Below are 14,399 nucleotides of genomic sequence, written 5' to 3'. Positions count from 1 at the left end.
TGAGACTGGTCGCAAACAGATCTATCTGAGGTGACCCCCAATGAAGAGTCACAGCTTTGAAAACTACTTGAAGTAGTTCCCACTCCGTGTTTACTGGAGCAAGGGATCTGGATAGAGTGTCGGCTAGAATATTGAGGTGCCCCGCAATATGTCTCACCACTAGATGAACCTGGAGTTGAAAACACAGAAGGAGAATGTCTCTGGCTATCTGATAAAGAGAAGGTGAATGAGTTCCTCCCTGATTCTTGAGATAAGCTACAACTGTTGTGTTGTCCGTGGCCAGAATGACAGACTGGTTCTTTAGAGACATTTGGAAATGATTCAGTGCAAACAGAACTGCTTTCATTTCCAATACATTGATATGCTCTTCTAAAAGATCTGGATTCCAGACTCCCGAGATTGTAAGCCCCTCCAGATATGCTCCCCAACCGAGGGTGGAGGCATCTGTGAATAATGTTAGACTGGGAACTTGAGGGGACAGACATAGGCCCCTCATTACATTTTCCCGTACTAACCACCATTGAAGGTGTGGAAATAAAGGCTGAGTGATTGGAATCAATGCTTCCCATTCTTGTGAAGCTGGAATCCATAACTTGTGCAGATAAAACTGAAGCGGACGAATGTGAAGTCGTCCCAATGGAATTACATCTGCCAGTGAGTTCAATAGACCCAGAAGTTGCAAGAATTGACGTGCTGTGACTGATTGAACCGTCAGGAATAAATGTATTTTCTGACATAGTTTTGTAAATTTTTCCTCTGGTGGGAGGACTAGGCCTACACTGGTTAGGAAATGTTCTCCCAGGAAAACAAAGTCTTGAGAAGGAATTATCTCTGACTTTTTCCAAGAGATTAGGAAGCCTAGGGACAGAAAACAATTGATGACCAAATCTGTCTGAACCCTCAATTTGATTGGGCAAAATTCCTTGAGAAGGGAATCGTCCAGGTAGGAATGAATCTGAATAGACAGGGAATGTAGGTGAGCTATAGCTGCCTGCATGATTTTGGTAAAAGCCAAAGGGGCTGTAGACAGGCCAAAAGGGAGAGCCTTGAACTGGAAAACTTTGTTGTTCCAAACGAAGCGAAGGTATTTCCTGTAAGTATGGGAAATGGGAATGTGGAAATAAGCATCTGAAAGATCCAGAGAAGTAGTCCACATTCCTGGAAGGATTGAAGCCCTGATTGATCTGTTGGTTTCCATTTTGAAATGGGGAACAATAAGAAAGTTGTTCAGAATAGATAGGTCTATGACCGGCCTCATTCCTCCAGTCTTCTTTGGAACCAGAAAAAGACGGGAATAAAATCCCGGAGACAGAGTTAAGAGCGACACCTCCTCTATTGCAGATTTTTGTAACATTGTGTCCACTTCTACTGATAGAAGTTGATACTTGACTGGGTCTTGAGTATGAGACAAACTTATCGGAACTGCAGACAGAGGAGGTGGGTTCTTGAACTGAAGTGTTAATCCCCCTCGAATTATTGACAGCACATAACAGTCTGAGGTAATTTTCTTCCACTGATTTAGGAAAAAACTTAACCTCCCCCCTACTGGTATTGATTTTTGAGGAACTTGTTGTAAATTTTCCCCTGGGGAAGCTGTCAATAACGTACGAGGGGGCAAGAACCTAGGTACTAGACCCAGGTTTCTTGGGACCCTTAAAACCACCAGAAGGCTTACCTGAGCTTTTTCCGGAGTTATTGGGTTTGTTCTGCGGTTTGCCGTAGTTATTCTTCCTTTTCTTAGCAGAAGAAGGAGGACCACCTGAAGCAGAAGTACTAGTAGAACTAGATGTAGCATTAACCGACCTCTTGCCATTAGTAACTTGTACACTAACTTTAACTGGAGGAGGGTTTTTGCTGAGTTCCTCTTGAACCCGCTGTAAGGGTAAACCAAACATCTTGTCAGTAAGTGGAGATTTCAGTAAAGAATCTTTCAAAGGCTCAGCAACAGAAATGTTTTCAAGAAACTCTGCTCTTTTAGATAGGGTGAAATTAGCAATAGAACCCATTAAAAGCAACTGAGATGAACCTAGAGCTTTATCCAGTTGAAGTAAGAAGGATCGTACTTCTGCTGGAACAACCGAATCTTCGCTGTTAAGCAAATGTCCGGTTGCAGCTAGAAAATGTTCGGCTGTGCCAAGAACTTGAGAAGCACTACGAAGGAGATTCTCAGTCTTTGACCAAACAGGTTGAGTGAGACGAAGACCATCTACTGGCTTTTTTCCCAATAAAGATGACATAGATTTGTCACAACTGGGAACAAGTCTACCCAGTGAAGAATCGAAGATATCAAAATCCTTGTACTTAACCTGATCAGAAAAGGATGACATTCCAAATCCAGAGATATTGTTATTAGCAACCTTTTCACTAGCAGAATTAGCGATACCTTCATTAATAAATTGTAAAGCAAATGCCATATGGCCAGATTCAGGAAAAGAATTGTGAGAAGTCACAGTATCCTGAGAAATACCACAGGAAGCTTCAAAAGTTGAAGAAGGTTTCTTCGGCTTGGAAGGAGAGGCAAAAGGGATATGTGCTTCATCCCTCATCAAGGTATACACCTTATCCCTAAGATCCTTCAAGGATGGAGGATCCTCAGTCTCCTTGGTGGGAGGTTGTTGAGCTGACTTAGAAGAAGGCTCAGGGGCCGTCTTCGATACCTTGGGAGAAGAAGAACTTTCAACATCCTCATCAGTGAGGAAAGCCCTTTCATGACTCCCAGGGGAAACAGAAAGCTCGTCATCCTCCCTCTCATCACATTCTACAGACTTAGCTGGAGAAGGTTGATGAGAAGAAACTCTATTCTCCAGTAGAGACATACGACTGGATAGAGTACTAAATTCAGCCTTGAAAGACTCACCAAAGTCCAAAAGCAACTTCTGAAAACCATCCAAAGATGATGCATGATCAGAACCCTGAGTACCATGAGAAGAGCTAGAAGATTGAGCTCGAGAGTCAGGTACGGTGGTAGAAGGAGCTACTGCAGGAGTCAAAGATACTGCTACGGGTGGAGCAGGAGCTAAAGGTGGTGCAGTAGCTACCCCAGAAGGGGGACCATAGAAATTGTCCCTATAAGGCCAAAAACCAGGTTGGTTTGGCATAAACCCACCATAAGGGTAAGACTGTGGCCAAGGTGGCTGAGACCATGAGGGTAAAGGTTGTGTGCCCGTGTTGGGAAGCATATACCCACAATAGGATAATGGGGGTCTAGAACCTGGCAAGTTCAAGCCCATAGCTGTACCTGGGACAGAACTAATAGTACCCGATGAATTAACAGGCCTAGATAAAGTATGAGTCACCGAAGTTGATGTAGGTACCCCCCCAAAATGCATGGCCGAACCTTGTGAAAGGGTCGGATAGGTAGCATTACCAGACACCGTTGTCGAAACTCCGGTCATTGTACTGGTAGTTTGGGGGGGGGACTTAAAGGTAGTGACCCATCTAAGAGATAGTCCGAACCAGGAATATTTACATACGGACTATTCAAATTAAAGTCCATAATAAAATTTACTTTAGTCAAAAAAACACAAATAATTTGTTTAGAAATTCAAGCTAAACAAGGGAATAAATTTCCAATAATATACACAATATGAAAAGCAATTAAGCTATTCAAAAACTTTACAAACAACTAAACACTTCTCTGTTGAATCTGTATATATTTGCACGTGTGACCGATGTCGCAGATGGAAATTGAATGGGAGAATATGGGCAAACAGGGGTATATGTCCGGACCAGTGAGAGTACGTTTATTTTTAGTCGGGATTTTCCATCTGACCTATGACGCAATTGGGGTTACACTCAGAATTTATGATGGTAACGTATTTATAGCTATAAAATTGGAAATTTGCCAATAACTTTATTGTTAATAAATGCATTGGAAATTTGCCAACAATTTTAGTGTAATAAACTTCATTGGAAATTTGCCAATATAAAATTTTGCTGATGAAGGTTTTTTTTTTACCTTTAGCCTTGACTATGAAGTCATTTTCTATTTTTATAGCCTTATGATGTAGTTGAATTATTTAATACTTTTATGATGTGTTTAAATGGGGTTTTATCATGTTTATGGTTGCAAATTTATTGTTTTAGTATAATAAACTCCATTTAAAATTTGCCAATAAAAAAAATTTTTGTTTATTTTTAGCTATGATTATGATGTCATTTTCTATTTTACTTTTATGGTTGCAAAGAAATTTTTATTTTTAGATATTACTGTTAAATGATGCTGATTAAGGTTTTTGCTATGTTTAGCCATGACTATGATGTCATTTTCTATTTTAATATCTGTTATGATGTATTTAAATGGGCTATTATGGTAATAAAGGAATTTTATTTTTAGATATTACTATAAAATGTTGCTGATGCTGATTAAGGATTTTGTTTATTTTTAGCCATGACTATGATGTCATTTTCTATTTTAATACCTTTATGATGTAATTTCCATTTTTAGATATTACTGTTAAATGATGCTGATTAAGGGTTTTTTGCTATGTTTAGCCATGACTATGATGTCATTTTCTATTTTAATATCTGTTATGATGTATTTAAATGGGCTTTTATGGTTACAAAGGAATTTTATTTTTAGATATTACTTTAAATGTTGCTGATTAAGGATTTTTGTTTATTTTTAGCCATGACTATGATGTCACTTTCTATTTTAATACCTTTATGATGTATTTAAATGGGCTCCCATGTATTTAGATTTTTGATTATTTATACATGTTACCAAATTGGTCCACATTGAACAAAAACGGTCCAAATTTCAACTTTATTACATTACATCAAACATTGAATTCTACATATTCTTTGATATATTGAAATTAACAAACAATTTAGTTTATGGATATTCCACCATAATAGGTAAATTAAATTTTTTCCAGTTCTTACACCACATTCATCCTGTGTCAGAAACCTATGCTGTGTCAAATATTTAATGACAATCCAAAGTCATAGCTGTATCAAGCTTGAATTTTGTGTCCATACTTGCCCCAACTGTTCAGGGTTCGACCTCTGCGGTCGTATCAAGCTGCGCCCCAGCGAAGCATTTTATTTGTTATTATTTTGAATATTATTATAGATATATATAAACTAAGCAGCAATAATGTTCAGCAAAGTAAGATCTACAAATAGTTAATATGACCAAAATTGTCAATTGACCCCTTAAGGAGTTATTGCCCTTTATAGACAATTTTACACAATTTGTTCATCAAGTATGCTAACATTTAAAAATCTTCTCTGAAATACAGGTGAGTGATTCAGGCTCTTGAGAGCCTCTTGTTTTTCACCAAACCTTGTACAAATCTCTCACAAAAAGATTTATTAGATTTTTATCTCGTAGTCCATGCAAATAACAACATCCAGAATTTTTATATATAAAATTTGTTAGGGATTAAAATCAATATCACTCAAAGATGAAATGCCTTGATTCAGGTGATTTTCTTATACATGTAGTTACAACTTACCTGAGATTAATCCCAACAAATCTGGTTTTTTACAACTTATGACTTCGGAATAAAAACCTGTAACTGTTGGATTTAATCATAATAGCACCTGCTAGGAAAACAGGTTAAACATATATGGTTTATGTGTATACTTCTTAGAGAGAAATCTTTTAACCACTGTGTAAAAGTATTTAGGGGACAACCATTTGATTCTGAGGAGGGGGCTTGCAGATTTTGGAAATAAATATTCTGGCTCCCATTAAGGTGAAAATAGATAATCTTGCCTTATCACACATGAAAATAAATATTCTGGCCCCAAATATTCAAATTGTTCAAAAAGATTTTGGCTAGCTTCACTCGCCACATTTACAAAGGTGTCTTGAAGTTACAGATAACCCAGAAAAAGTTGGTCAGAACGCATGAAATAAATAAAGTGCAGAGGGGGCATTAAGTTTTACCCCTGTCCGTCTGTACATACGTCCCAAAAATGGTTTCTGTTCTCTAACTTTAGTTTGCCTCAACCAAATGTTATGAAATTTATACACAATGCTTATTACCACAATACACAGATCAAGTTTGCATTTTGATGGCATCACTTTTACTGTTCTAGAGTTATGCCCCTTTACAAATGGAGAAATTGCTGAATTTTTCGTTTCCGTTCTTTAACTTAAGTTTGCATCAACCAAATGTTATGAAACTTATAAACAATGCTAATTATCACAAAACTCAGATCAAGTACAAATTAGGGTAGTGTCATTTTTACAGTTCTTGAGTTTTGTCCCTTTATAACGTGCAAGCGGGGGCATCATCTGTGTCCCATGGACACATTCCCCATTTATTTTACAGAAGTCAGTGGTTATCTTTGGTAGGCGAATTAAATGTACATCCCTTCTCCTTTTAACCTGAAAAAATATACTTTTGTTCATGACATTTACTAAAAAATTTTGACTCGCTATGCTTGCCAGAAATTTTAGATAATAACACCTCTCTTTCCTTTGACCCTGGCTCTTACCCCTGATTGACATGTATTTTCATATTAATAGAATATATATTCTGGACTTCATTTTGAATGCTCTATTTGCTTTAAGTTGTATGTGTATCCTACAAAAAGATAATGTGTATCAAAACAAAAATTAAATTACTTGGGGATGGATTGGGGGTGACGATGAGGGGCAGTTTTTGTGTCAATTTGTGGAAGATCAGAAAATGAATAATCTGGCCACTTTTTGTTGGAAATAAATATTCTGGTCTCATTAAATTTGCCAGGCCCCCATCAGAATCAAATGGTTGCCCCCTTATAGGTTAAGAAACTACCTGCATACTGTCAACAGAAATGATTGCCATTGAAAAAACACTACATGCATCCAATGCATACTTAAAACATTTAACAGTAGCAACAAATCAAATTTCTGAGTTGTAAGCATATAATGAACATTATATATCTTAGATATATCACCAAATGAGTCAAATTATATCCAAATGAGATAAATTTATAACATTTTAATTTGTTAAAAGGAAAGTTGCTTCAAGTCCCATGATTTCTTTCATTTGTGGAACATCAAAAATGAATTGCAGTTTGTAATTTTTTAAGGGGAATGTTTACATGAATGTAAGTAGAAAAAGTAATACTCTTTGTTTCATTCAAATAAGAACATATATATAGTTCAAGCGTCAACTTGACTTTCAAGTAATGAGTTCATCCCCTTTATACAGACATCATAAAGATAAGTTGTGTTATAGCCAGTGAGAAACAACCCATCAATAAAATTCAAGATTAAAGAGTGAATAGCTACATATACCTTAAGGGAATTGTACAGTCTCCAATTTTAGGCAAAAGGTAAGCGATTAAACCTGATACAGTGTATATGCAGCTGTGTGTGAATCATGACCACACAGTATACAATTCTTAAGCAAAGGCCTGACAAAAAAACCAATATTTCACAAATAATCATCACAAATCCTATATTTCAAGAGAAAACTTATACAATATATGATTACCAGAGCACTAATAACAACATCACTATTATACATATTGCACCAATGATGGTGCTCCTGCATAGGAGGGGTTACTCGAGTGAAACTAGATTTCTTACGGATTTTATTAAACATAAATATAGTTAAGGAATGTGTAACGACAGAGTACATTTTTTTTTTGATCTGTAGATGTACTCTTGCATCTTTTTAGCGTGATCTAGCATTGAAGTTGATACGGACATCGATCGGTTTTACGGAGCACCGGAGTGAACCTTGTGAGAAGCAAAGCAAGACTATTATTTACTGCGGATGATGGATTGGATGAAAACAGTTTCCTGAAAATTTGACAGAAGCCGGCTTTTCCTACATATATTTTATTGTACAAAACAAAAAGAGAAAACATTAAAATGGCAACACGTAGTTTAACAGAGGTTTTCATTTTGATGAGAAACAATGCTTTACAAAGTCGTCATATGTTTTCAGAACACGTAAGAAATCAATAGATTCAAGAAAATAAACTCCTGATAATTTGATCTTCGTATATATTCACATAAAAGTTTCATTATATATTTATTCAAATTCAAAAGATAAGCGATGCAATATATTTGAAATATGCAATTTAAATATGCAATATATATCATTTGACATATGATATTGATGTTGCAGTTGGGGGAAAGATATAATAATGATAAAGTTGTAGATAGTAGAGGTAAAGACTTATTAGAACTTTGTATTGGAAACAAATTAAGAATAGTTAATGGGAGAGTATTTGGTGATAGTACAGGTAAAGTTACATGCCATAATTATGCAGGTTCTAGCGTAGTGGATTATTACATTTTCTCTAATTCTTCGTCAATTTATCCCTTTCTGCACCCATTGTATAAAAAAAATTTAATCAACGTGTGGTTCGTTTGATCTCAGTTCTTCATTGGTTAAAATCCGATTATGACGTCGAATTTTCTTGCTTTCCTCTGAAACTCCTATTGTGACGGCATGAAAAAAGGCGACCATGCCTGATGACGTCACATAGAAAGAACACATCTTTTTGCAGATCATTCGAAAAGAAGGAATACATTTGCCTGCGTATTGTTTGAAAATCATTAGAGAAACAGATTCCACCACCAAATCTCGTGTAATACGATATTTATCCACTCTCGACAGTTAAATTTTAAATATTTAAAACGCTCGGCGAGCCTCGCGTTTTAAATTTGAAAATTTAACTGTCTCGAGTGGATAAATATCGTATCACACTCGATGCAGTGGTAGAATCTATATGTATCAGAAATGTTATTAGAAGATATATTATATATGCAGGTATCAGAATTTACACCATTGTCAGATTGCCACTGTAAAATTTCTATGAAAATTTTATCATCATTTCAGAGGGAGTATAACAAAGAAAATATGACACACTTCCCAGAACGATACAAGTGGAATAATTTAATAGTAGAGAATTTTCAAAAAGCTTTCTTACATCCAGCCATTCAAAATGATATAAAATCATTTTTAGATAAATCTTTAGATGTAAGTGAGACTGGAATAAATGCTACTTTCTATATACATCAAATTTTTGATAAGGTAGTAAGATTTTCACTGAAAAAGAAAAAGTATCAGAAGAAAGTTTCAGATAAGAAGTGGTTTGATTTCGATTTAAAGAAAAAAAGAAAAATTGTTTTTGAAAAGGCTGTACTTTTGGCAAAATTTCCTCGTGACCCAACAATTAGAGGGTCCTACTATAAATTAAATAAAGAGTATGCTAAATTGAGGAAATTTAAGAAAAAAGAATTTAAACAAAACATTTTAGATAAACTAGATCAATTGATCAGTAATAATCCAAAAGAGTATTGGAATTTAGTCGCATCATTGCGAGAACATAATAATGATCAAGAGAACCTTCAGCATTTCATAGAAAGGAACACCTGGCATGAATATTTTTCAAATTTATCTAAAATCCCAGAACACTATAAAGCAAGAATACAGGAAATTGAAAGTAAAATTAAACAAATAGTTAATAATTTAGAATATACCAGTTTTACCAATCTAGATTTTAAAATATCACAGTCAGAATTGCAGAAAGCAATAGCTAGTTTAAAATCAGGTAAAAGTCCTGGGTTAGATAACATAAATAATGAGATGCTTAAAGCTGCACAGTTATATATAAACCCGTGTTTGTTAAAGCTATTTAATTCGGTTTTTATACGACCGCAAAAATTGAAAATTTTTTGGTCGTATATTGGTATGATGTTGGCATCGTCGTCGTCGTCGTCGTCGTCGTCTGGCGTCGTCCGGCGTCGTCCGAAGACACATTGGTTTTCGCACTCTAACTTTAGTTTAAGTGAATGGATCTCCATGAAATTTTACCATAAGGTTCAATACCACGAAAGGAAGGTGGGGATTGATTTTGGGGGTTATGGTACCAACAGTTAAGGAATTAGGGGCCAAAAAGGGGCCAAAAATAAGCATTTTTGTAACTTCCAGACAATAACTTGTGTGTAAGTGTATGGATCTCTCTGACATTGTACCACAAGGTTCCATATCACAAAGGGAAGGCTGTAATTGATTTTGGGGGTAATTGCCTCAAAATTTTAGGAATTAGGGGCCAAAAAAGGGGCAAAAAACAAGCATTTTTCTAGTTTCATGACAATAACTTGTGTGTAAGTGTTTGGATATTTCTGAAATTGTACTACAAGGTTCCATATCACAAAGGGAAAGCTGGGATTGATTTTGGGGGTAATTGCCTCAAATTTTAGGAATTAGGGGCCAAAAAAGGGGCAAAAAACAAGCATTTTTCTAGTTTCCAGACACTAACTTGTGTTCAAGTGTATGGATCTCTCTGAAATTGTACTGCAAGGTACCATACCACAAAGGGAAGGCTGGGATTGAGTTTGGGGGTGATGAATCATAAGGGGGTTCAAAAAATTTGGGGGGGGGGATTTTTTTTTTTCTTTTTTTTTCTTTTTTTCCTTTTTTTTTTCTTTTAAAATTTTCCATTTTAAGTTGGTTATTTCTGATTAATATTTAAAAGCAAATAATAATGATATGGTAGGAGATACACACCAAACAGGATGTGTAAATTATTATATAATAAGTATTGTGCAATAGCAAGAAATTTTCAATTGCACAGTATTGCACAATTGCAAGAAATCTTCAATTGCACAGTATTGCGCAATAGCAAGAAATCTTCAATTGCACAGTATTGCGCAATAGCAAGAAATATCCAATAGCACAATATTGCGCAATAGCAAGAAATTGTCAATTGTACAGTATTGCACAATAGCAAGAAATATTCAAATGCACAGTATTGTGCAAAAGAAGATACTTCGTATAAATTGCTTATTTCTTGATCAATTTCAATGGGGTTTTATTCTTGAATTCTTGGGGTTCTTTAATATGCTGAATCTAACCGTGTATTAAGTTTTTGGATTTTGGGCCCCGTTTTTAAATTGGTCCACATTGAGGTCCAAAGGGTCCAAAATTTAACTTTGTTTGATTTCATCAAAAATTGAATTATTGGGGTTCTTTGAAATGCCGAATCTAACCGTGTATTTAGATTCTTAATTTTTGGTTCCGTTTTCAAATTGGTCTACATTAAGGTCAAAAGGGTCCAAAATTAAACTTTGTTTGATTTTAACAAAAATTGAATTTTTAGGGTACTTTGATATGCTGAATCTAAACATGTATTTCGATTTTTGATTATGGGCCCAGTTTTCAAGTTGGTCCAAATCGGGGTCCAAAATTAAACTTTGTTTGATTTCAACAAAAATTGAATATATGGGGTTCTTTGATATGCTGAATCTAACCATGTATTTAGATTTTTGATTTTTGGGCCCCGTTATCAACTTTGTCCACATTGAGGTCAAAAGGGTCCAAAATTAAACTTTGTTTGATTTCATCAAAAATTGAATTCTTGGGGTTCTTTGATATGCTGAATCTAACCATGTATTTAGATTTTTTATTTGTGGACCCGCTATCAAATTGGTTCATATTGAGGTCAAAAGGGTCCAAAATTAAACTTTGTTTGATTTCATCAAAAATTGAATTATTGGGGTTCTTTGATATGCCAAATCTAACCGTGTATTTAGATTTTTAATTTTGGGTCCCGTTTTTAAATTGGTCTACATTAAGGTCCAAAGGGTCCAAAATTAAACTTAGTTTGATTTTAACAAAAATTGAATTCTTGGGGTTCTTTGATATGCTGAATCTAAACATGTGTTTAGATTTTTGATTATGGGCCCAGTTTTCAAGTTGGTCCAAGTTGGGGTCCAAAATTAAACTTTGTTTGATTTCAACAAAAATTGAATATATGGGGTTCTTTGATATGCTGAATCTAACCATGTATTTTGATTTTGGACATTGGACCATAATAGGTAAATTAAAAAAATTGAAGTTCTTAGACCACATTCTTTCTGTGTCAGAAACCTATGCTGTGTCAAATATTTAATCACAATCCAAATTCAGAGCTGTATCAAGCTTGAATGTTGTGTCCATACTTGCCCCAACTGTTCAGGGTTCGACCTCTGCGGTCGTATCAAGCTGCGCCCAGGGAAGCATTTTATTACAGCTGGGATATACCCAGAAAAGTGGCTAGAAGGTTATACTACACCTATTTTTAAATCTGAGAACCCTCGACTACCACAAAATTATAGAGGGGTAACAATATGTAATGGTATTGGTAAACTTTTTAATATTATATTAAATAATAGACTAGATGTATTCCTATGTGATAATAATGTTATACATGAAAATCAGATTGGTTTTTCAAAAAAGTCAAGGACATCAGATCATATATTTGTAATGAAATGTTTAATAGATAAATATATAAACACAGGAAACAAACGATTATATGCATGTTTTGTGGATTTTCACAAAGCATTTGACACTGTGATTCATGAAGGAATAAAGTTGAAATTATTGCAATGTAATATAAATGGTTTGTTTTATAATATATTATGTAGTATGTATAGACATAGTAAAATAGTAGTAAAAATTGGGAATAAGATGACAGAGTCTTTTGAACCTGAAATTGGTGTAAAACAAGGGATGTACTAAGCCCTAATATTTTTAAGATATTTTTGAATGATTTTTCTCATATATTGGAAAAAGATCAGGACAATTCAGTCTCTCTGTCTGGAAAAAGAATTACATGTCTACTATATGCTGATGATCTTGTGATCTTATCAGATAATCCAGAAAATTTACAGAATAAATTAAACATGCTAGATCAATATTGTAAAGATTGGTGTTTAAAAATTAACAGTCACAAGACTAAGATTATTATCTTTAATAAAGGTGGGCGTCTTCTCAAAGGAAATTTTAAGATTGGGTATGATAATATAGAATGTGTCAACAGATGTAAATATTTGGGACTTATGATGTGTTCATCTGGTTCATTTAAAGAAACAAAAACTATTTTATATAACAAGGCATTAAAGGCATCTTTTAAATTATATAAAGATGTAAAATCATTAAATCCTCCAGTTAAATCATTATTACACATGTTTGATCATATGATAAAACCCATTGCAATATATAATTCTGAAATTTGGGGTACCCTTTCAGAAGGAAAGCAGAGAAAGAACAAGGATCTATATGAGTTATGTCAAGATTGGGAAGTCGAAAAATTAAATATTAAGTTCTGTAAGTTCCTTCTTGGAGTAAATAAGAAAAGTACAAACATTGCAGTATTATCTGAGTTGGGTAGAATTCCTATATTTTATTCCATTTTTATAGCTATGTTTTCATATTGGCACAGACTAGAGAATGCAAATGAAACTTCACTACTTCATTGTGCATATCAAGAGAGTAAGACACTCAGTAATGATAATATTAACAGTTGGTACAAGTCTATTGTGTTTCTTAGTGAAAAAATAGGTATTAAATTATCAGGTTGTAAGACATTAAGCCTATCTGTTTTAAAGAGTAATATAAAGAAATATTTAAAGAATTAAAAACCAATTGTTCAGAGAACAATTGAAGGTCTTTCCACATCAATGTTCTAAATTATTGATGAGAAGCTACATCCAGTTTACTCAAAATTACTATTGGCGTCCAAGCTTTGGTTTCTTCATACTGATTCAATTTATATATGGTTTCTATATACTTTTGCCTGAAATAAGGGAGATAATTGCCAACTTCCGGTTTAGAAAATGTCACTTCCGGTCTCATATGATAGCTTTATTTATACTGATTCCAAAAATATATGGTTTATATATACTTTTGCATGTAAAAAGGGAGATAATTAGCTACCTCCGGTTTCGAAAATGTCACTTCCGGTCTCATATGATAGCTTTATTCACACTGATTCCAAAAATATATAGTTTGTATATACTTATGCCTGTAATAAGGAAGATAATATGCTACTTCCAGTTTATAAAATGTTACTTCCGGTCTCAAAAGATAGGTTAACCTATGGTCATTCAAAAAATATATGGTTTCTAGGTACTTTTCCATGAAATAAGTGCAAAAAATACTACTTCCGGTTCACTCAAGGTCACTTCCGGTTGACATTTTTCAAGGTCATAGGTCAACCAACAGTTTGCAAAAGACCCTATGGCTTTATCATGTAACAAGTTGGAGTAATAATCAATTAACCTTAAATTGAATCATTTCAGGGACAATAACTCCTATAAGATGTCATTGGATTGTTTCAGACCAAATGTATCATATCTTAATCACAATTAGGCAAACATTTTGCACTTGTTCTTTAATTTGTATCTTTAAAAGTGACAGAGGAGATCAAATAACAAGGAAAAGTCAAAATTTAGAATATGACCTTGACCTTTGACCTTGGCCTCAATTTCATTTAAATGAACCAAGGAACTCAAATCAATATACCTTAGGTCTCTATCACTTACCATTCATGCTATACATTTATATATCCCTTATGTCAAATACAGAAGGGGAAATAACTCTCATATGGAGTTTACGTACCGCCTCGGTCAAAATTGGACAAAACATCCTGAGGATATAACGAGCAATTTGGTAAAA

General features: G+C 34.4%; 1 protein-coding gene across 1 annotated transcript in view; it reads left to right on the top strand.

The window, feature by feature from the left end:
- Positions 1-7,703: 7,703 nt before the first annotated feature.
- The window catches only part of LOC127701686 (syntaxin-16-like), a 31,259-nt gene continuing 24,563 nt past the window's right edge, over positions 7,704-14,399 (top strand). Inside the window, exon 1 of the mRNA XM_052205684.1 lies at positions 7,704-7,900. Coding sequence (XP_052061644.1) covers positions 7,820-7,900 — 81 coding nt within the window. The 5' untranslated portion in view covers positions 7,704-7,819. The remainder of the gene's footprint in view (positions 7,901-14,399) is intronic.

Source organism: Mytilus californianus, unplaced genomic scaffold (assembly GCF_021869535.1).
Source record: "Mytilus californianus isolate M0D057914Y unplaced genomic scaffold, xbMytCali1.0.p SCAF_5, whole genome shotgun sequence".
NCBI classification, from domain to species: Eukaryota; Metazoa; Mollusca; class Bivalvia; order Mytilida; family Mytilidae; genus Mytilus; species Mytilus californianus.
The sequence above is the reverse complement of the archived record's forward strand: the minus strand, read 5'-3'. Positions and strand labels throughout refer to the sequence as shown.